This window comes from Pristiophorus japonicus, chromosome 1 (assembly GCF_044704955.1).
Source record: "Pristiophorus japonicus isolate sPriJap1 chromosome 1, sPriJap1.hap1, whole genome shotgun sequence".
Lineage (NCBI taxonomy): Eukaryota > Metazoa > Chordata > Chondrichthyes > Pristiophoridae > Pristiophorus > Pristiophorus japonicus.
In genome coordinates this window covers 217879121-217903654 of record NC_091977.1, presented here as the reverse complement: position 1 = coordinate 217903654, position 24534 = coordinate 217879121, and the positions used below count along the sequence as shown (strand labels likewise).

At 41.7% G+C, this 24534-nt stretch overlaps 2 protein-coding genes across 2 annotated transcripts in view; one reads left to right on the top strand and one right to left on the bottom strand.

The window, feature by feature from the left end:
* The window catches only part of LOC139260510 (ADAMTS-like protein 1), a 456828-nt gene extending 444458 nt beyond the window's left edge, over window positions 1–12370 (top strand). The window contains exons 27-29 of the mRNA XM_070877021.1: window positions 9148–9257; window positions 10256–10476; window positions 12264–12370. Coding sequence (XP_070733122.1) covers window positions 9148–9257; window positions 10256–10476; window positions 12264–12370 — 438 coding nt within the window. The remainder of the gene's footprint in view (window positions 1–9147; window positions 9258–10255; window positions 10477–12263) is intronic.
* A 7022-nt stretch (window positions 12371–19392) lies between these two features.
* Window positions 19393–24534, bottom strand: part of LOC139268390 (stabilizer of axonemal microtubules 2-like) — a 164075-nt gene continuing 158933 nt past the window's right edge. Inside the window, exon 4 of the mRNA XM_070886479.1 lies at window positions 19393–23428. Coding sequence (XP_070742580.1) covers window positions 22377–23428 — 1052 coding nt within the window. The 3' untranslated portion in view covers window positions 19393–22376. The remainder of the gene's footprint in view (window positions 23429–24534) is intronic.

Genomic DNA, 24534 nt, shown 5'->3' with positions numbered 1-24534 from the left:
CATCTGTGCTTTGAAGGAGAACAAAAGCATCAAAATGCATATTCTTGGCATAAGGTGTGATGTGATTATTTTGCTCTTGTCGGTAGTTTATTACAATTTACTAGACTATCCTTCAGTAACCTAGTAGGTGGTTACCAGTGAAGCCTTGCTTGACTGAACAGTGGGAGTTTCCTTGCTTGACTGAACAGTGGGAGTTCCCATGATGCCAGCTGCCTGACCTGAATTTTTATATTCACATCATAAAAGACCCCCGAGGCATTTATGTGAACATTTTTGTGTGGTTCTCCTAATAGTAATTTAAAGCTGAATTTGAATCCATGCCTCTTTATATTTCCCCACCTGCATTGTTTTAATCACTGTCACATGTAAAAGTCAACTTGAATGTAATCATTCTGTGCAATTCTAATTGAAATGAATTGGAGTGTCACCCAGTGGCAGGTAAGCTCAGTGTTTTAAATTGCTGATTTAAATGGGAGGATTATGCCCCCAGGTGTTATCATTGTTTTTTTCCCAATTGCACAGTAAAAAAAGTTCCATGACCAACTCTGATTCAACATCATTGCATTAATTCCTCTTTGGGCCCTGTGTCCAAGTTTGAACAAGTTTATTTTATTAACAGTGATCAATAAAAGCTGTGACCTCCATTCAGTGCATTACAAAATATCAGGGGAACATTAGTTTTCCTTTTAGCTTGGTCGATGCCAAGCCTGGAGTTACTCAGAGTCCGGACATTTGCACGCAGGGAGAAGCTCACGCACTCAGCACAGCAAGATCAAAAGCTCTCACTCAATAGCTACTTCAGTGTTATTCACAAAGGCACTGACGGGCCACAACAGCTGTTTATTTGTGGCTGAACACAAATACATCTTGTTCTGCAGAGCACTGTACACTATTCTGCCACCTAGTTTCACACCTTATCGGCCATTTATCATGTATATTTTTAAAGAGATATTGGCCTCAATGGGCAGGAGCAGTTCAGAGGGGGCTATACCCTGAAGAGCGGGAAATGAACACCAACCGCTGCCTACATGCGTGTTGTCATTTTTCCTCCGGTGGGTTATGAGGCGAGTGACCCATATCGAGAGGCAGAAACTTTACCATATTTCAATCAGGCTCCCACAGTGCGATTGGGAGCCTGATTTAAATTTCACAGCTGCTGGCAGGAATTCCCAGGGCTTGGGAAACCCGGGAGCAAAAAGGAGTCGGGAGCAGTGGGATCCAGAAAGTTAGTGCTTATTCCAGCACTCCTTGTGGGCCAGGAGGTGCAGGTGGGCTCCCTCCCTTCCCTCGCAACCTCCCCGCACCCTCTCCTTCCCCTGCACCCTCCCCTTCCCCCAACCCACAGCGTCCCCCGCACCCTCCCCATCACCCCCCCCCCCCCCCCCGCAATATCAAGAAATGGCTGAGCACACTGGATGCAGCAAAGGCTATGGGCCCTGACAACATCTCGGCTGTCGTGCTGAAGACTTGTGCTCCATAACTAGCTGAGCCTCTAGCCAAGCTGTTCCAGTACAGCTACAAACAATGGCATCTACCCGATAATGAGGAAAACTGCCCACGTATGTCCTGTCCACAAAAAGCAGAACAAATCCAATCTGGACAATTACCGCTCCATCAGTCTAGTCTTAATCATCAGCAAAGTGATGGGAAGGTGTCATCGACAGTGCTGTCTAATGGCACTTACTTACCAATAACCTGCACACTGATGATCAATTTGGGTTCTGCCAGGACCACTCAGCTCCAGACCTCATTACCGCCTTGGTCCAAACATGGACAAAAGAACTGAATTCCAGAGGTGAAGTGAGAGTGACGGCCCTTCACATCAAGGCAGCATTTGACCGAATGTGGCATCAAGGCCCCTTGTAAAATTGAAGTCATTTCAATTTGGAAAATCATAATGTCGTCAAGCAGAGTCAGCATGGTTTTATGAAAGGGAAATCATGTTTGACAAATTTGCTGGAGTTCTTTGAAGATGTAACAAGCAGGGTGGATAAGGAGGAACCAGTGGATCTGGTGTATTTTGGAATTCCAGAAGGCATTCGATAAGGTGCCACGTAAAAGGTTACTGAACAAGATAAGAGGTCACGGGGTTGACGGTAATATATTAGCATGGATAGAAGATTAGCTAACTAACAGAAAACAGAGAGTCGTGATAAATGGGTCATTTTCCAGTTGGCAAATGGTAACTAGTGGGGTGCCACAGGGATTGATGCTGGAGCCTCAACGATTTGCAATCTGTATTAATGACTTGGATGAAGGGAAGAAGTGTAATGTAGCCAAGTTTGCTGATGATACAAAGATGGGAGGAAAAGCAAGTTATGAGGAGGACATGAAAAATCTGCAAAGGGATATAGACAGGCTAAGTGAGTGGGCAAATATTTGGCAGATGGAGTATAATGTGGGAAAGTGTAAGGTTATACACTTTGGCAGAAAAAGTAAAAAAGCAAATAATTATTTAAATGGAGAAAAATTGCAAAGTGCTGTACTACAGAGGGACCTGGGGGTCCTTGTGCATGAAACACAAAAAGTTGGTATGCAGGTACAGCAAGTAATCCGGAAGGCAAATAGAATGTTGGCCTTTATTGCAAGGGGGATAGAGTTTAAAAGCAGAGATATCCTGTTACAACTGTACAGGGTATTGGTGAGACCACACTTAGAGTACTGCGCACAGTTTTGGTCTCCTTATTTAAGGAGGGATATACTTGCATTGGAGGCTGTTCAGAGAAGGTTCACGAGGTTGATTCCTGAGATGAGGGAGTTGACTTATGAAGAAATGTTGAGCAGGTTGGGCCTATACATATTGAAGTTTAGAAGAATGAGAGGAGATCTTTTTAAAGTATATAAGATTATGAGGGAGGTTGACAGGGTAGATGCAGAGAGGATGTTGCCCCTTGTGGGGGAATCTAGAACTAAGGGGCATAGTTTAAGAATAAGGGATCACCCATTTAGAACTGAGGTGAGGAGGAATTTGTTCTCTCAGAGGGTCATAAATCTGTGGAATTCTCTGTCCCAGAAAGTTGTGGAGGCTGGGTCATTGAATATATTTAAGGTGGAGATAGACAGATTTTTCAACGATAAGGAAATAAAGGGTTATTGGGAGCGGGCACGGAAATGAAGCTGAGCCCAAGATCAGATGAGCCATGATCTTATTAAATGGTGGAACAGGCTCGAGAGGCCAAATGGCCTACTCCTGCTCCTATTTCTTATGTTCTTATGTAAGTCAATGGGAATCGGGGGAAAACTCTCCACTGGCTGGAGTCATACAAAGCACAAAGGAAGATGCTTGTGGTTGTTGGAGGTCAATCATCCCAGCCCCAGGACATCACTGCAGGAATTCCTCAGGGCAGTGTCCTAGACTCAACCATCTTCAGCTGCTTCATCAATGACCTTCTCTCCATCATAAGTTCAGAAGTGGGGATGTTCGCTGATGATTGCACAGTGTTCAGTTCCATTCGCAACTCCTCAGAAAATGAAGCAGTCCATGCCCACAGGTAGCAAGACCTGGACGACATTCAGGCTTGGGCTGTTAAATGGCAAGTAACATTCGTGCCACACAATTGCCAGTCAATGACCATCTCCAACAAGTGAGAGTTTAACCAGCTCCCCTTGATATTCAATGGCATTACCATCGCCGAATCCCCCACCATCAACATCCTGGAGGTCACCATTGACCAGAAACTTACCTGGACCAGCCACATAAATACTGTGGCTACAAGAGCAGGTCAGAGCCTGGGTATTGTGTGGCGAGTGTCTCACCTCTTGACTTCCCAGAACCTTTCCACCATCTACAAAGCACAAGTTCGGAGTGTGATGGAATACTCTCCACTTGCCTGGATGGGTGCAGCTCCAACAACACTCAAGAAGCACGGCACTATCCAGGACAAAGTAGCCTGCTTGATTGGCACTCCATCCACCACCTTCACCAGTCACTCCCTCCACCATCGGCACACCGTGACTGCAGTGTGTACCATCTATAAGATGCACTGCAGCAATTCGCTATGGCTTCTTCCCAAATCCACAATCTCTATCACCTAGAAGGACAAGAGCAGCAGGTGCATGGGAACAGCATCACCTGCAAGTTCCCCACCAAGTTACACACCATCCAGACTTGGAAATATAGTGCCCTTCCTTCATCATTGCAGGGTCAAAGTCCTGGAACTTCCTCCCCAACAGCACTGTGGGAGTACCTTCACCACAAGGACTGCAGCGTTTCAAGAAGGCAACTCACCACCACCTTCTCAAGGGCAATTAGGGATGGGCAATAAATGCTGGCTTTGCCAGGGACGGCCGCATCTCAGAACAAATTAAAAAAAAACCCTTCCCTGACATTCTCCCCTTCTCCTTTCCTCCCCCTGCAACCACCCCTACCCCCTGCGGCCTCCCCTCTTCCAACACCATCTCCCCCTGCATCTTCCCCCCGCCCCCACTCCATCCCCCTGTAACCTCCGCCCCACCCTCCCCTCCCCCCGCACCCTCTCTGGGTCATTTTGTTCATGATAAAAGTATTTGACAAAACTTTATCTTTAGGGAGGGATACAATTATCCTGATTGATGCAATTTTTAGCATCAAAGTAATAAAAAAAAACGTTTGCAAATACTTGGGCTAAAATACGGTTGGAGACTTCCTTCGGACGAACGCCTCCGACCTGAAATCTTTTTGCAAAAGTACCTGGTGGTCCCGGAGGCACCTTCGATTCCAGTCGGAGGCCTTCATTCGATGTGTAGCGTACGGGGAGAGGACTTCCTCGTACGTGCGAAAAAGCTGGAGTCACACGGGCCCGGACCACAAATCACTCTGCAGTATTCTCAGTGATAATAATGGGAAATTCGTTTTTACGAGTTCTCATTACTATCAATGAGAGTAAACCCCTAAAACAAGAAACACAACATAATAAATAAATAAAACACCTCACATATTTAAAATTAATTGAAATTAAAAATAATTAAATGTTTTAGAAAAAAAAATATTTTTTTAAAATTTATCTTAATGGACAGGATTTTAAACATAAAAATGTGTTTATAAATTTAATTTTTATATGTTTGAAAACTCTTATGCTGGTAAAAGTAGGCTATGCGCCTGCTTTCACCAGGCATAAGAGTTTGAAGGACATTCACTCGGCAAGAGTTGGGCAAATAGCCCAATCTCACCCACGCCAATGTCCTTCCTGCGGGGATGCGGAGGATCTGTCAAGACAAATCTTTTGCGAGGCACCGCCGGGTCCATCCGCACTTCGTATGGACCCGGCAAGGCCGGAATTTTAGCCCCACTGTTTTCATGAAGCTAGAATCACTTTCCAGCTGCTTTGTCGTAATTCATGCAAAGACCAAGAATGGGCCATAAAAATCAGTAAAACATCTCTGACTATGTAACAAAGTGGCTAGAGTGTCAACAACCTACAGGGGAATGAAACAAGTGCAATTCTCCCAGCAAACCACCAGGCATTAATGAGCTTCCATCACTGGTGCTGCCTCTATTTTTCCTTATATAGCTTGGCAAGTCTTACAGGTTTATGACAGAAATTGTAATAGGTTGTTTATATATTAAAGTTAATGTGTAAAATATGGGACTCCCGAGATTCAGGTACAATTACAATAAAATCCTCAGCAGCTTGACTCACCTACAAAGCCAATAAAGCACAGAATTAAACCCGCCCCCACTTTACTCAATGTTAAGTGAAACCATCAGACCTTAACTGATAAACCAAGCATCTAACAATTCTATCACGCCAGTCAAACCTTCCCGAGCAGTCCCAAACCATAACACTGTGTAGTTTGGCCTTATGTCTCCTGGGGTACATGATGCAAGTGTCCTGGAATTGTGTATCACATGTCTACAATTCCCCGGTGACAGTAACCAGTGAGCCTTCGATCTTATGCATACGGTAAAGTTCGGTCTCAGCGGCTGTTAACGTTATAACTTTGTAGTCACTTTAATACCTCAAATCTTGGCTGGGGGGGGTTTTACTGGGAGATACGATCATGCATGGGTGGGGAGGGACTGGGCGGAGAGCTAGTGGTCGGGGACAGAAAGCCTAACATAATCAAGATGGTCTGCAGTCGTCTTGGGTAATTCTTGCCACTGGACCAAGACCTAGCTCTGTCAAGCTGTGTGATGGCTGGTGTGCAACGGCCACCACATGTTAAAAAGAAATCCACGCACAGGCGTCTTCCACCCTTCAGGATGTAGTTTGAGTCATTCATTGAAACATCTGTGAATTCATTCTCTTTTTGATGTGGAAGCAAGTCATCCTTGTTTCGAGGGACCGCCTATGATGATGATGAATCAAGAAATCTACTAATTATACAAAATATATCAAAAACAAGGTTCACAGTATCTGCGTAACTCAAACGTTATTTCTGCACAGACTGTGAGACCAGCACACAATGAGTTAAAAGTTAAAACTGCTTTCTGCTGAGCATGGGTTGTAAATTGCAGAGGGATTTTAAAGCATGGATGTCTTCACAGGAAAGTAAAATAGTAGAATGTGTAAGAGTCATTCAGCCATATATGTGAAGGTCTGGAATGTGTCAGCTTGGTCACTTGTGTTTAGGTAATAGGAAGAGTTTATCACGGCAATAAAATAATTAGAGCAGTTAAGCACATGTCTGTTGGGTCTGTTGGCATTTGTATGTACAATGATTTATTGGTAGTATGCATGGAATGTAGTGATCAAAGGTGAAATTTGGTATAAGAGATGTGAGTGAACGAATGTTCAGCAGCTGACACTAGAATTGTGAAGTGTGATTTCTCATAGGCAGTCCCTCAAAATCGAGGAAGACTTGCTTCCACTATAAAAGTGAGTTCTTAGGTGACTGAACAGTCCAATACGGGAATTACAGTCTCTGTCATAGGTGGGACAGACAGTCGTTGAAGGAAAGGGTGGGTGGGGAGTCTGGTTTGCCGCACGCTCCTTCCGCTGCCTGCATTTGTTTTCTGCATGCTCTCGGCGACGAGACTTAAGCTGCTCAGAGTCGGGATAAATGGGTCCTTTTCGGGTTGGAAATCGGTGGTTAGTGGTGTGCCACAGGGATCGGTGCTGGGACCACAACTGTTTACAATATACATAGATGACCTGGAAGAGGGGACAGAGTGTAGTGTAACAAAATTTGCAGATGACACAAAGATTAGTGGGAAAGCGGGTTGTCTAGAGGACACAGAGAGGCTGCAAAGAGATTTGGATAGGTTAAGCGAATGGGCTAAGGTTTGGCAGATGGAATACAATGTCGGAAAGTGTGAGGTCATCCACCTTGGGAAAAAAAACAGTAAAAGGGAATATTATTTGAATGGGGAGAAATTACAACATGCTGAGGTGCAGAGGGACCTGGGGGTCCTTGTGCATGAATCCCAAAAAGTTAGTTTGCAGGTGCAGCAGGTAATCATGAAGGCGAATGGAATGTTGGCCTGTATAGGGTATTGATAAGGCCACACCTGGAGTACTGCGTGCAGTTTTGGTCACCTCACTTAAGGAAGGATATACTAGCTTTGGAGGGGGTACAGAGACGATTCACTAGGCTGATTCCGGAGATCAGGGAGTTACCTTATGATGGTAGATTGAGTAGACTGGGTCTTTACTCGTTGGAGTTCAGAAGGATGAGGGGTGATCTTATAGAAACATTAAAAATAATGAAAGGGATAGACAAGATAGAGGCAGAGAGGTTGTTTCCACTGGTAGGGGAGACTAGAACTAGGGGGCACAGCCTCCAAATACGGGGGAGCCAATTTAAAACCGAGTTGAGAAGGAATTTCTTCTCCTAGAGGGTTGTGAATCTGTGGAATTCTCTGCCCAAGGAAGCAGTTGAGGCTAGCTCATTGAATGTATTCAAGTCACAGATAGATAGATTTTTAACCAATAAGGGAATTAAGGGTTATGGGGAGCGGGCGGTTAAGTGGAGCTGAGTCCATGGCCAGATTAGCCATGATCTTGTTGAATGGCGGAGCAGGCTCAAGGGGCTAGATGGCCTACTCCTGTTCCTAATTCTTATGTTCTTATGTTCTCCCGGATGCTCTTCCTCCACTTGGGGTGGTCTTTGACCAGGGACTCCCTGGGGCTCGCTTGCTGTGTAGGAGATCCGAGTAGAGCGTTTGCTTTGGGAGTCTTCTGTCAGGCATGCGAACAATGAGGCCCGCCAAACAGCGCTGGTCGAGTGTGGTCAGTGCTTTGATGCTGGGGATGTTGGCCTGAACGAGGACACTAATGTTGATGTGTCCTCCCAGGGGATTTGCAGGATCTTATGGAGACAACGCTGGCAGTATTTCTCCAGCGATTTGAGATGTTTACTGTATATGGTCCACGTCTCTGAGCCATACAGGAGGACTCAGAGGATGCCTCAACAAGAGCTCACTCTCATACTGGAATAGTGTAGTATGGAAAGACCTCTGAGCTCTTATACTGGTTTTGTGAATATGAAAAGACATACAGATTATGGATAGTATGAGGTTTCAATAAAAACTGATCCTGCATTGCTACAACTGGATATGTGTGTAATCTGGCGTTTAAAGTTACGTGACAAAAAAGAACAAGAAAGCAGTCCAATAGTTTCCTGTCAAATTTTTCCATTATAATTTCATGTTCGCATTCATATTGTAAATTGTCTATGTAAACATGTAATAATGTAATTACACTTCCTGTCATTGGATCCACTGCAGCGCCACCTGTGGCAGAATGCGTAATTACAGCGTGACACATTTACACAGGTAGTTTGGGTTAGGGTTAGGGTTAGGGTTAGTGTTATAAATGTGGACTTTGGAATTTATAATTGAGATATAAAAATAAGGGCATAATGTATGAGTTCATAATGGGAAGGGAGTAATGCCTGCATGCCATTGTCCAGTTATTCCCCCTCCCACTAAACCTGCTTCACCCGAAAATTACACTTGGTCTTAACTCCCGATGTGCAATGCTATAGGATATCAATTAATAATATATTAACAATCTTGCAAGCACTTCCTGTCAACTTTTTCCATTTAAAATTCTTATATTCACACTACAGGAGATTAACTAGTAGATGCTTAGCTAACAATTCATCAAGATGGAAGGGATGGACTTGCTGAGAATTGTGTTGTCTATTCTTGTTATATCCAATAAAGATTTGAGTGCTTGGAATAAAATTGAATTAAAATGTGTCACAAAATGTTCCTTTTCATAGTGCAATGGGCGGTGTGTGGGACTGAGGCTGGGAATTCAACATCGCCACATTCTCTGCCGGGCACAGAATGGGACCAAGTTACCTTTTCAGCAATGCAACAGTAGCACAAGGTACCAAGTCTTTTCACTTATCATGAGACTTTGTGACAGTATTCTAGTGCTGAACGAGCTATCTTAGTCAGTAATAAAATTATAAAACAGATAGATATTGTGGTACATTGTAACATAATGTGATGAATTTCTAAAATATAATTTTTTTCCTAATCAGTCAAGTTGGCTGCCCGCTCCCCCCCAACCCCCACCCCAACCCCCCTGTCCTGCCTCTGTTAAAACCAGATGTGTTGGGGTCAGGATTCAGTTTTTTAACTCTAACCTCCTACCCGACCCCAACCCACCCTGTTATTTGGGGTTAAATTTCCTCCCTATAGTTCTATTTAAAATATGCCCTGCAGCTGGGATGTTGAAGCTTCAGCCAGGGACAGACACTGGCTCACATTGATCTTTGGGTGCACACCGTGGCCATTTCCATTTAAAGCTCTGGCGCATTATAGGCCAGGCCCCAAAGCCACAAGTCTAAGAGTGTGGGCAAAGCAATGGAAATATTTAAGTAAACGGCTCATTTCTGCAAATCTGAACTTAAAACAGAAAATCCTGGAAATGCATCATGGATCTGTTGGTAACTGAAAGAGAGGGTTAACATTTCAGGTGAGAACTTTTATCGGAGCTTCATCAATTTTAGTTTTGATAGAATTGGAAGTGTGCCATTTACTTTTTGGATTAAAGCTTGGGCAGAGGGAATGTGGCAGTAAGTTGGACACTGGTTTTTCAGCACTGAGAGCCTGAGTCCAAGTCTAGCCCAGATTCCCAGGAGTAATGTTTCTCTCTGCTTGCTGGAGAGGTCTTATGTGGAATAAGTTTAAGCAGTTTTAGTCAGGTTCCTAGAACCCCATGACACAGAACGGCGCCTAATTTGATTTTAATTGGCAACTGCACTCAGAGACAGAGGATGCTAGACGGAGAATGCAAAAAGTGACAATGTCCAGAACACGAATGAAAATACATTCTGTTTATTTTATAATCTTCTCACTAACATATTTTGTTGATCTTAGGCCACTCAGCACACAGAACTGTACCTCAGATGTTTGTACTGTCCAATGGCGCAGTAGTTCCTGGACACCATGTACCTCTTCCTGTGGGAACTACGGTTTTCAGTCCAGGCGGGTGGAGTGTGTGCATCTGCACACAAACAAACAAGTGAGGGAACAATTCTGCTTATGGAAGCAGAGGCCAGTGACCTGGCAGAGGTGTAACATCATCCCGTGTGAAAAATGTGAGTCCCAGCTCAGCAGCAAACTGAAATTTAAGGAAAAAATACGTATTTAATCCATTGTTTATGCTGTTGGGAAGTTATAAGCCTGAAAACTGTTGATTAAAAGTGCTGTGAAATTGTAGAATGTGAGTTCACAGCAATGGCTTGCCTGAGCAGCCAGTTCCTAGCTAATCTTGCCACCCTGCTGAGGAGAGAATTTGAGTGAAGCTGAGAAGCTTCTCCACAGGGAGAGAAACTTGGAGGGAGAGTAACTGCAAGTCGCAGGCCAGTTATATGTGGTAATTCACCCAGCTGCTTCCACATTGAGGAATGGTGTGTGGGGAAGTAGATGGAAGAAAAATATGGTAACTACCTTAACCAAGTAAAAAGTTGTGTAAAAGTCTCCCACACCCTTTTAAATTAATACATTAACATTAACAAAGTATTGCATTTTTTGCCTATGGTTCTAAATTTGTTTGAGAGTTAATTATTTGTAACACACTTTAACACATAGTCCTGGCACAAACACTTCTCTTTTCGCAGTAATTAATGTGAAAATTTAGTCAGTGTTAAGTTTGTCCTCGCATCGCATTTATTTTCTCATTTAAAGCGAGCTGTAAATTACTGGAGAGTTGGAAAAAATGCATTGGTGAGCACAGTGCTAAATTGGTTAAAGGAGCAGTGTTTTGAATAACTGCAGCAGGGATGTCACAGCAAGGTTGTCACAGCAGGTGTGACACGGAAGATTTATCAATGCAATATACTTTGGGAGACCATAAGAGAACTTTTTGGACTCAGTACAACCTAAGCAATGAAGGCAGGTCACTGGGACTCAGTAATAGAGTACCAACTACTACAGAGGGAAGAAATTTTAAAATCATAGGGGGACCTGGAAATTGGTGACATTATCATGTGTCTGATAGAAAGACAGTGCTTTCACTGTCTCCAAAGGTTCTAAAAGAGACAGTTAATAAAATAACAAAGACTGGTGAAAGGCATGGCGTGACTGTTGCAGGAGACTGTACTTTGTGACTAGTTTCTTTGCGTGACTCGAATCACTGAAAGTTGGCAACAGGCAGACATTCTAACATAAGAAAGCATAAAATGATGAAGCGGAATCTGGGCTGTTGCCCCTAAAGAACATGTATGTTCTACCCTGTCATGAACTGTACCTCACATTGAATCTCATGAGGGAAAGGTCTATATAAAGATTTTTAGCACAGAACTAGTTGTTTAAAATTAACAGTTCAAATTGCCTGCTTACTCAAGGCATTTTGAAGACCTAGATTATGTCTCCTTCAATCCTATTTTCTCCAGTAATAGGTTCTTAGTATCGCCTGCTCACTTAGAACCCTAAGTCCCGGAATCATCTATCTTGTTTTTCTCTAAACTTTCTCCAGAGCATCAATATCCTTTATAAAGGTAGCGTATCGGGAACTGCAGGCAATAGAGTCAATTTGTAGGTCCCATGCACCCCGTGAGAAGGTTCAAAGGCAGCACAAGTTGGAGATTTGGCAGTACAGTATTGCAGCCCTGTCTCCAACCCTCACTCCCTTTGAGCGCAGATTGCTATTGAGGAGTAGGATTGATGAATTCACCTTAATATTCCCATGTGACTTCACCAGTGATCTACACAAAGTTAAAATAATGACAACCATCCTAGGATGTTGATAACAGCTTCACTGGACTGGAAATTTTCTGTGAATGATCAGTACCATTGTGCGACTATAATGAATTCTAATTTATTGGCATTTGTAGTAAGATAGAGTTTGTTATTGTTTATAATTTATGCTTTCACTCGCCCACAGCCGAATGCAGAGATACAACCAGATACTGTGAAATGGTAAAGCGGCTAAAACTCTGTCTCCTGTCCCAGTACAAACTACGCTGCTGTGAATCCTGCAGGGGTATCTGAAGATGGCAGCAATTCTATAACTTATCCTCCGACAATGAAATGATGGGGAAAAAATCTAACTTGAAATGGTTACATTGTTTTGAAATTTCAACAGTGGTCCCGGTGTTTTTTTTTTAATTAAAAGAGAGACAAGTATTTCCATGGCTGCTTGAAGAGAATATCTGCATTTGAATAGGAAAGAATCTGTCAGTGGCCATTCTGGGTGTAGTAGGGCTATTACAATATGTTTAGACACACTGTACATTCCTTTATTACCTTTGTGCTTTGGATGACAGTTTCAGCCATTTTGATGAGTGCTGTTTGTAGCACTAACATGACGCTGGATGACAGTTCTTGTGATGGGCTTGTTCTACAATGACTTTGACTACCTTCCTTCACCAATCAAAGCCCAAGGAAACTGTAAATATATTCTGCTTTGGCTGTTTCGTGGGACTTTCTGCTCAGACCTTTTATGGAATATTGCAAAGAAACCAACTTTATTTCAGACGATCAACATGGCACATTGCTGTGAACTTGAAGGGGAAATGCAAGCAAATGGTGATTGGAATGTACCCCTTGTATTTGAAAAGAAATGCAGTATTATTGAGAGAAAGGGAGAAGAGAATGACCTATTATTTACTTTTTTCAATACCTAGCCTAGATCTAAACCAACTGGTCAAGTAAACATTATTTACTGAGATTATTGGATGAGCATACTGATCTATCTGAATTATATGTGAACAGCTGAATCATAAATATCTTTATAGTGAAACATGGCCCTGAATTCTACAGGAGTTTCTGTCAATCTCCCACTGAAATTGGGGCAGATCATCGGGATAACCCCAAATTCAGGAACAATTTAAGCTCAAAAGAATAATAAGCAAAAATCAGTGAAGATTAAACATTCAATTACAAAGTCTAGAAAAGTAAACAGAATGAACAGATGATGCGAGAGGCAGCAACATCTATCCGCACACCTTTTTGGGAGGCTTAGAAACATTCAGACAGTAAACTTCAACCTATCCTCTTATTCCTCATAGTTAATTGCAGGTTCATTTTGAAGGCCTGTTCAACTGTAGTTACTCAAGGGCTCCCACTCCATTACAAAATATCCCTGCCAACGTTTATTATATTAAAGTAATCTCTTACTAAATTGTGATTTCCCTTTCCCCTTATCCTATTTTATATTTTGTTTTCAATATTTTGTGTCAGATTGTGAGTAGACTGCCAGCTAACCTGTTATAGCCAGTTGTTTAGTTTCTAACATGGACTATAGTATTGAACCAACCACATTTTATTTATTTATTTGAAGCTATTTTTCCTCCCAGCCGCTTGCCCTTCTCAGTACATTTCATTCCCAGCGCCAACAGTTCCCCAAATATTCGCCAACCTTTCCCCAACTATTCGGCAACCTTTCCCCTAACATTCATCAACCCACTGTTCTCCACCTGTTCCCAACCAGGAGGGTAGACGGGTGGCTTGTCATGACCGTCTGTGATTACCATTAAGCAGCTAAGAGGTGTCTGATCAGAGCCCTTGGTTGAGCCAGCCTTGGATTGTGTCTCTCTGCTGTACAACTTGTCCTAACAGTAATGTAGTAAGAACATAAGAAATAGGAGCAGGAGTAGGCCATATGGCCCCTTGAGCCTGCTCTGCCATTTAATACGATCATGGCTGATCCGGTCATGGACTCAGGTCCACTTCCCCACCCGCTCCCCATAACCCCTTAATCCCTTATCGGTTAAGAAACTGTCTATCTCTGTCTTAAATTTGTTCAATGTCCCGGCTTCCACAGCCCTCTGAGGCAGCGAATTCCGCAGATTTACAACCCTCTGAGAGAAGAAATTCCTCCTCATCTCAGTTTTAAATTGGCGGCCCCTTATTCTAAGATTATGGTCCCTAGTTCTTGTCTCCCTTTCAGTGGAAACATCCTCTCTGCATCCACTTTGTCAAGCCCCCTCACAATCTTATATGTTTCGATAAGATCATCTCTCTTCTGAATTCCAATGAGTAGAGGCCCAACCTCCTCAACCTTTCCTTATAAGTCAATCCCCTCATCCCCGGAATCAACCTAGTGAACCTTCTCTGAACTGCCTCCAAAGCAAGTATAACCTTTCGTAAACATGGAAACCAAAATTGTATGCAGTATTCCAGGTGTGGCCTTACCAATACCCTGTATAACTGTAGCAACACTTCCCTGCTTTTATACTCCATCCCCTTTGCAATAAAGGCCAAGACACCATTGGCCTTCCTGATCACTTGCTGTACCTGCATACTAACCTTTTGTGTTTCATGCACAAGTATCCCCAAATCCCGCTATACTGCAGCACTTTGTAATTTTTCTCCATTTAAATAATAACTTGCTCCTTGATTTTATTCTGCCAACGTGCATGACCTCACACTTTCCAACATTATACTCCATCTGCTAAATTTGTGCCCACTCACTTAGCCTGTCTATGTCCTTTTGCAGATTTTTTTGTGTCCTCCTCACACATTGCTTTCCCTCCCATCTTTATATCGTCAGCAAACTTGGCTACGTTACACTCAGTCCCTTCTTCCAAGTCGTTAATATAGATTGTAATAGTTGGGGTCCCAGCACTGATCCCTGCGGCACCCCACTAGTTACTGATTGCCAACCCAAGAATGAACCATTTATCCCAACTCTCTGTTTTCTGTTAGTTAGCCAATCCTCTATCCATGCTAATATATTATCCCCAATCCCATGAACTTTTATCTTGTGCAGTAATCTTTTATGTAGCACCTTGTCAAATGCCTTCTCAAAGTCCAAATACACCACATCCACTGGTTTCAGCCTGTTCATTACATCCTCAAAGAATTCTAGCAAATTTGTCAAACATGACTGCCCCTTCATAAATCCATGCTGACTCTGCCTGATCGAATTATGCTTTTCCAAATGTCCTGCTACTGCTTTTTTAATAATGGACTCCAACATTTTCCCAACCACATAAACATCAGAGCACCAAAATGTTCTGGCATCAAGTAGACATTTCAGATAAATCCCCTCTCCTCTGATCCAGTCAGAGCAATGTAATAGAGAAGTTCTGAAATAAAGAGACCAATTATTCATCAATTTTTCAGTTGCAGGATGGTTATCACAGCTCATTCTTAAAAAGTTTAATTACTTTATATTTTTGTCCTCGCTTTAAGTCTCCCCAAGCCACTTATCATTTCTCAGCTAGGAATGTGCATTGGAGGCCTGGTCCGGGACAACTTCTGATCTTTACTCTGGTGTGAGAGTGACCCAGGGTAAATGTTCCTGGTTCTCTGCGAGGAAGTACCTTAACTTCCCTCACCATCTTGCCTCAGATTAGGAATTTACTATTATGTGAAAACTGGCTTCTAAGCCACGTCTATCTCGTGGTACAATGAATTTTATCACCAGTGGCATCATACTACGTTAGTGCAACGCTCATGTTTCACCTCATCCCATTGCCCCCTGGAATATATAATTATGGAAAATTATTCCATGTGCATAATCAAGTGGTTCAGGTAACATCATAAACCAGATGGGTGTAGTGTCTCCTGACTCCATATTACTCACGCCCTGTTCTTTTGTATAATGTATACATTCCTAAAACATTTAAAAAATACTGCTTACTTACATGAATCGATATAATTCTCAAGCTGTTTAACAGTTATTGTGAGATAGATATATGTAGGTTACTAGTCGCATGATACATCTTGATGTGATCAAGTGTAGATTATCGATTATGTGACTGGTTAAAATGGCTGACTCTTGCAATAAAATGCCAGGCCATTTACTATATTGTAATTTAACATTTAAGGAACAATTATCACCATGCCTTTATATAGAATATAAGAGCAGCAAAGTGGGTCTAAAATCTAAGCAACTTAGTTCTTTAAATTTATGTATAATTTAAGATAAGATCTTTGTAAAATAAGCTCTGGATCTATTTATTAGAAAGTCGTGTTGAAACGTGCAATATACTTGTTTAACTGTACATTATGTTGTCCAGAAAATACTATTTTTGCGGACTTTTATTTTCTTATTACCAAAGCTTTTTTTGTTGCTTATTTTTGCAAGAGAATTTGAATTTCTCATTTTAATAGCACTTCCATTGAATACTTTTTCACTTATTTGTTTTATGCTGCACTGCTAAGGGGGTTTCATCCTCAGACATTGGGATGCGTGAAATAAGCGATGCATTCCCAATGTGTTACGGCTGTTGTATTAAAAACAGAATTATTTTCCCAATCCTCCTTTCCCACAAACGTTCTGCCGGCTACATTCCTTTCAATGACTGATTTGCCAGACTAGTCGCTGTGTACATAATGCATTTATCCTATGTTTCCTCTAGGGCATTCATTTACAAATCAGTAAACAATGTATGTTAGAAAGTGTTCCCTGATATTATGGGAAGAAATTGCGCATTTGACTAATTGATTTTGAGTTTAATTGGAGCATTTGGTAGTGTTTTGCTACATGCTAATGGTAGAGGAAACATAGATTAGATCTCCCGTTTCCTAATGTTTTGTGTTCCTTAGTTGAACTGTGGGTCACAGGTGTAGTTCTAGACGCGGAGATCATTGTGAATGTACATTTAGTTTTATCCTGTGACAAGGACCCAGTGACACACCTAATTGTAATGTTGCTGGATAAAGTCTGATGTTACTTACCAGAAGCCTATTTATGTAATTTCTTTTGTACCAACTCTACTTAAGTACAAATATTTATTGAATTTCCAGCGCTTCCTTTGTTCTCTGATTTATGTAAGACTGGTATTTAAACACAGATCTGACCGTGATATTTTGATGCTCAGTCAGCTTTCTTCCTGTTGCTTGATTCTTCAAAGTACAAAACAACACCCACATATCCACAAAAACTAATTTTAACACCCAAAAACGGGTGGTTTGGGGTCAGGTCTGAGGTTAAAAAATGTTACATCTCAAACACAATCTCAGCCGACCTCCAACCTGCACACTTCCGGGTTTAACGGAGGCGGGACAAGGCACGGTCAGCCAACCCGCTCCCAGCAGGCGGGTTGGCAATTTAAATATTTTAATGAAGCTGGTAGCCTCACATGAGCTTGGATGGGTCAAAAAGGTCTCACCTCATCCTCGGCTTTTCCTATGTATTTATTTATATGGTGCATTTAATAGATATTGGCCCTGAAATTCCGTTTGGAGGCTTCTTTCGAACGAACGCCTCTAACCGGAGAATTTTGAAGAATGTACCTGGTGGTCCCGGAGGAGCCTGGGATTCCGTTGGGGAGGCCTTCTCTTCCCGCGCTGCGGAGCGCTCCCCCATTCTCGAGGTTCCAACACAGAAGGTGCAGTCACGTGTGACTGCTCAACCAATCAGGTACAGTATTCCACAGCATTCTCATTAATAGCAATGAGAACTCCGTATCTACGAGTTCTCATTGCTATTAATGAGAAAAAAAACACTAAATACCATAATAAAAAATAAAAATACACCTCACATAATTAAAATTAATTGAAATTAAAGTTAATAAATGTCTTAGAAAAAACCTCCGATTTTTAAAAAAGTTTTTAAAATTATGGTTTAAAATAAACTTACCATGGTGGGCAGGGTTTTTAACAATAAAATGTGTAATTTAATTTAATTATGTTTTTGTATGTTTTAAAACTCTTATGCCTGCTTTTATCAGGCGCAAGAGTTTATAGGACATTTGCTGGGCAAGATATGGATAAATACCACAATCTTGCCCTTGCAAATGTCCTCGCTCCCGATATGTGGATGAACTGTGAAGCTGGAGCATGACAGATCGGAAAAACTGGTTTTCAGCGCATGCGCATTGTGCACTGAAAAATGGCTTTTGCGATGTCTTCCCAGGTCCTTACACACTCAGGCCAATGTAAGTAAAAGTGCAGAACAATGCTGCTGCATTCTGCACCAGTGGGACAATCTTGCTGCACTCTGCAGTAAAGTCACACTGCAGCAGGAGCCAAGCGATGGTTGGCTCATGTTACCCTGATGGTTCCTGATATCAGCTGCACTGCTGTAGACTGGTATTGAATTTTGGATTGGGCATCTCCACATATTGGGATAGGAAAGGAAAAAAAGATGAAATTAGACTGGGACAATCCGTTAAGAGGCTCCCTCATACTACAGACTGTTGTCCCGCAGTGGTGCATGTCCTGGTGAGTGGTGGAAGGAACAAATGGTGGTAGAAAATGGGCAGTGAGAAAGCCAGTACTTCTCTTCAGAGAAAGGTACATAGGGGATAAAATTCATTATCACCCCATTTGGGGGCGGTAACTTTTGAAAGCTGGGAAACAGGCGCTAATGCTTACCAGCTTTCAAAAAAAATTGGCTTTAGCACTCCAAGAAGGAAGTGGAGCTCTAACGGGGAGATGCGCACGGCGATGACATCAGGATCTACGGGTGCAGGAGATTGGGGCGCAACTCTGTAGCGCCATCGCTAAACTCCCGCCCAATATTGCGCGAGTCGATGTCAGCACTGTGCCTGGTCACCAAGTAATGGGAGGCGCAAATGCACCCAATTTCTCTCCAATAGTCTTAAAAAAATACCAAATAGCTACAATCTCATCATCATTGTAAATCATCCGTGCTGTCCTTTTTTGATTCCCTTGGATTTCTAGTCAAAGCAGACCTGATTAACCTTACTGGTAATAGAGTAATGCAACAGAAAAATACAAAATTTGGAATTAAAATAGGAAATGCTGCAATTGCACAGTATCTCTGAAAAGATGCATTAACATTCGGAGCAGAGGTCACCATTAGGGCTGGAATGAGTTGACAGAACTACTTTATAGGAGTGATCAATATGCGTTCACAAAGGGACAGCTGAGTGTTAGAAAAGCATTGCCATCTGTTGTTAGTTAGAAGGCATGGTCCAGTGGTAAAGAATTAGGAGTGTCGCATTTGCTTGCAAATTTGGCATTTATTTGATTATTATTGACATGATCATCAAGACGCAAACAGCAAACTTTACAATCAAAGTTAATTAGAAATTTCACAACATAGATTCAAAATACAAGTGAAAAAAATTAAAATCTAAATTTATAAGGCAGATAATGATTCCATTTATTTCATCAGCCAAGTAGGACGTTCGGGAATCAACATTCTTCAGTTCTTTTAAAAATGGATTTCAGTATTCTATACTAATAACATTAGCACATCTGCATGCTCACCTTCATTAACTGAAGCAAAGTGAGGCTGTATATATCACTGAAGGTAATGAATTCATACACTTTTAAAAATTCAGACCCAAGATCTAGAAATCATACGAGAGGTACATTACTGAACAACAACACATTTGTAAAAAGACAATACAAATCCAGCTAAATATATATCAGAAAGGAATTTTAGCCGTAATACCAACTGAATATCAGGAAACTTTACAAACTTTCCTGAGAATATTGTATGAAAAACATTTTGTATCAAGACAGCTTATACTTAGGTTCTTTATAATTACAGTAATAAAGTTACAGTATCTCTTGGAAATGTAGGGAAAGTGTGTTGCACGAAAAGCAAATGTGAGTTAAAAGGGTTCTTCAGTTACAAGTAACATCAGGCCTATTAAAAGGCTTTTTAACCTTTTCCTGAGTTCATAATGTAACATTTTTAGTATATAAAAATAAAACAAGTTTTGAAATATAGCAATTTTATCCCAGCATTTATTAAGTGAGATTACTGAAGTAATGAGCTTTTTTTGAAGTTCAATGTTTAATATAATGTAGTGTTGTTATATGGAACTAACTGGTGGTGTGTTGTGGGGACTGCACTCTGATCTACTCCACTGGTACTTGGGTTAAGACAATTAAACACAGAAATGTGTACAAAATATTGAATAAAGTTACTGTTTTTTTTTACATCTATAGCTATTTTGTGGACAGGTTACAAAAACTAAAAACAAACTACCATTTTTCAAAAAGCACAAAATCAAAATACAAAAATATTGATACTACTTTGTGATTTATTCTTAAATTGGAGCTACAATATGAAGCTCAGAATTTGGATGTCTTCTGCTTTACGTGGTCCCCTATTCCATATCATGGCCATTAAAAAGGATTTGGTCTTGGTATAAATAAAATACTGCACACAATACTTGAACAGAGGTTTTATACAGGCCACACCCCTTGCGCAGTAAAATAAATAACAAGTGCATCAAAACCTATTACCAGGACAATTTTTAGTCAATAGGGCAAAGTTCTGGAGGGATGTTGGAGGAGGAAGTGAGCTTTTAACTTTCTGCCTGGGCTGAAACAATATCATCATCATAGGCAGTCCCTCGGAATCAAGGAAGATTTGCTTCCACTCTTAAAATAAGTCCTTAGGTGGCTGAACAGTCCAATACGAGAGCCACAGTCCCTGTTGCAAGTGGGTCAGATAATCATTGAGGGTAAGGGAGAGTGGGACAGATTTGCCGCACGCTTTTTCCGCTGTCTGTGCTTGCTTTCTGCATGCTCTCGATGAGACTCGAGGTGCTCAGCGCCCTCCCAGATGCACTTCCTCCACTTAGGGCGGTCTTTGGCCAGGGACTCTCAGGTATCGGTGGAGATGTTGCACTTTATCAGGGAGGTTTTGAGGGTGTCCTTGTAATGTTTCCTCTGTCCACTTTTGGCTCGCTTGCAGTGAAGGAGTTCTGAGTAGAGCGCTTGCTTTGGGAACCTTATGTCTGGTATGCAAACAATATGGCCCATTCATAAGGCTGGGATTTGGTGATGGTATTGGCCATTTGAATAAGTTAAGAATTTATGTTGGTGGCTCCCAAATACGACATCATTACTGCCTCCATCCATTCTGCACACTGCACAGCAAGAAAGATGTGCCTCAGCAAACGGGGGTGAAGAGAATGAAGGGAACACGTTAGAGCAAAAAATGTTAATTACAATGCAAACTAATTTTTGCTGCAATCTGAATGTAATCTATTATGCCATGCATTAGATGTGTGGAAGTAGCATTAAGCTTGCAGTTACAGGCAGCCTATAGTGTCAGATCTATGGTAATACTAATAATTGTAAAATGCCACTAACTCTCCAGATAGGTGTGGTAAAAATAGATTGCAACCCATTTTCTTAAAAGAATGGGTATTGATTGCAAAAAGAAACATGTTTTCTTTCTTGTGTTCAAAATATATTTTTTTCATTTACATCCTTGGTTCTTGGAAAGAGACATTAAGAAAAAATCACTCAATGTCTTCGGTAATTTGGTCAGCTAGTTTGAAATCTGGAATGTTTTAAAAGCTTTTAGTGGATGCACCTTTTTCAGGTGATGTACTTTTACCTCCAGTTTCTCTCGTGGCCAACTTCCCTTTGTTAATAATGTTTGTTTTCAGAAGCTGCACTTGGCACATTTGTGCTCTTGGTCCCACTCTTCCCCACACACATATTTGAAACTGTTAATTCCAATGCAGCTAATCTGAATTTTAAGTAATTAAAAAAACAGCTACTGGAAATACTGCACCTTTAACAACAGAGCAGAATATCTAATAACATGGAAAGATTGCACCTCGCAGAATCGAGCTTGTGCAGTTTTCACAAAATAGACTCAGAGAAGATTTACCCCATTGCAGCTCATCCACCAGTAAAAACCTACAGCCCATGTGTCACAGCATCCAAATGTTTGTTAAATGATTCCAGGATCTTTGCCTTCGCTACCCAAGGTCCATTCATACGGAATACTGCAACCAGAGATAGAGCTGCATTAGATATTTCATCGTTTCAAACCAAATGTGAAACATAATTCATTCAGACAGTTTGGTGTCAAATATGCAGCAGTGTCAGTGGAGGGAGTTATTTCACTGAGTTGCCAATTGCAGCCACGGTGAGGAGAGCAAGTACCGAGCAGGTCAGACTCCATCCTACAGGGTGGGGGGACAGAACACGAGTTATTGCCAAACCAGCCTTATACAGGGAATAATACCTTCAAAATAAACATTCCTTTTATTTACCACTGCCACTAATTAAGACAAAAGGAAGCACATCTGTAATTACGGTTAATTAATGCTTCCAAAAATTCCAATTAATAAGGTTAAGGGATGGTGATTTACTTTTTTCAAGCTGCAACTATTGCATTATTTGGGAAACCTGCTTTCAAATCATTTGCAGCTTTTTGAGGGCAGTGTATATTTGAAATCAAATCCATGGAGGTGTTTGACAATGTGGGCTGGACATTCTCCCTTTCAGACACAGGGCAATACAGTTTATGGCCTCGGGCATCAGTTTCCACATATTCATAACCAGGAGGCACTGCGAATGAGGCAGGACACAGCTCCACTGGCTTTGGTGTGTAACTGAATTGATACGTGGTTCCGTTATCTATCGGCATTGTGCTAGGGATGTAAGAGTTGCGGGGTTTGAAGGAGTGCATGAGATTAATCTGTTGAGGTACATAATGAGCCCTGAATGTCGTCATATCATCGAATCGGCCAGTTGCTTTCTCCAGTTCTTGCCGTGGTTTGATCATGGGTTCCCGTACAGAATCCCAAGGTTTGTAGTCTGCTTTCATGGTGGACTGTCCTTCAAATGGAATGCTGCGCCCAATCGTCTGGGGCAACGGTCGGACTGGAACAGCAGGTTGGAGTTTATGCTCAACAAAGTCTGTATGAGTAGTTGTGCTCAGGTTAATTTTACCTTCAGGAACCACAAACCCCACAGTCTTGTGGACTACAGGTGGCTCTATTGTCCAAACTCTGTATTTGTCACGAAATTCAGTCAGGTCATAAAACTGCTGATTGGAGTTGAGTTTTGTGCTTGGAGGCCGAATGGGCATCGTGAACTCTCCTGCCTGCCCCTTGAAATCTCTCCTGTGAGTAGTGAGATCTTCAAAAGGTTCGTCACTTGGCTTGTATTGCTCATGTTCACGCCTTTTGCGGGGCTCATGTGTATACGGTACATAATGCTGCCGATAGTTGGTCATGTCATCAAAAGGCATGTTTGATAACCTGCCTGCGTTTGGAGGTTTAAAGCTTTCTTTGGGAGCTGGAATTTTGAAGGAATAGTCATCCTGAAAAGTGGTTGCATTTCCAAATTTGGTTGATGGAGCTTTGAAAGTATGTTCTGGTTTCGTTGTTTCTCTCTTTGAAAGTTCCCATTGTTTGTAATGATCTGAAAGAGAAAGAAATGGCTTTTCATTTTTTTTTGAAGTGATATCCTCCAACCTGATGATAGGCTCAAATCTCACCACTTAGGATATATTTTGGAGGCTGAGGCTTGCCATTTAAATCAATGGAGAAGAGGACACACTGCCTACCAGCTCCCAATTATTCTTTATACATAATTAGGGATATTAAATGGCAACCATTTTATGTACTGCATGTTTCTTTTTTTCTCTCCCTGTTTGGAACATGGCCATGGGCAATGAGCACATTTATTGCCCATGCCTAGTTGCAAGAAAGTCATGGTGTGCCTTCTCCTTAAACTGCTGCAGTCTTTGTCCTGATGGTGCTTTTTAAAAATTTGTTCCTGGGATGTGAAAATCACCGGCAAGGCCAGCATTTATTGCCCATCCCTAATTGCCCTTGAGAAGGCAGTGATGAGCTGTAATTGTAGTGCTCCCACTTCTTTGAAGCGGTTTGGTATGTTTCAAAGGGCAGTTAAGTAAATCACATTGCTGTGGGGCTGGCATCACATATAGGCCAGACCAGGTAAAGGACATTAGTGAACCAGATGGGTTTTTAAAACAAACCAGTAGTTTCATGGTCATCATTACTGATACAAGCTTTTTATTCCAGATTTTATTTTAATTGAATTTAAATTCCCCTGCTACTGTGGTGGTGGGATTTGAACTCATGTCTCCAGATCATGAATCCAGGCCTAGATTACTAGTCCAGTAACATAATCACTATGCTAACATAGTGGACACCAGGATATTGACCCAGCAATGATGAAGGAACAGCAGTATACATTCCAGTCAGCATGCAGTGCAACTTGGAGGTGATGGTGTTTCCAAGACCTAGCTGCTCTCGTCTTGTTGGTAGAGATTGTGGGGCTGAGAGATTCCGTTGAATTAAATGCAGTAAGTTTCTGCAGTGTCTTCTGTAGATGGTACACAATGCAGCCACAATGCACCGATAGTAGTGGGGATGAATATTGAGTCTAGTGGCAGGAATGAAAATAAAGTGGTATTTAAACTGAGTCCAAGGTTACCTTATTGCATGAGTAGGAGTATGAGAAGGGATAAAGATGCACATTTGCAATAGGAGAAATTAGTG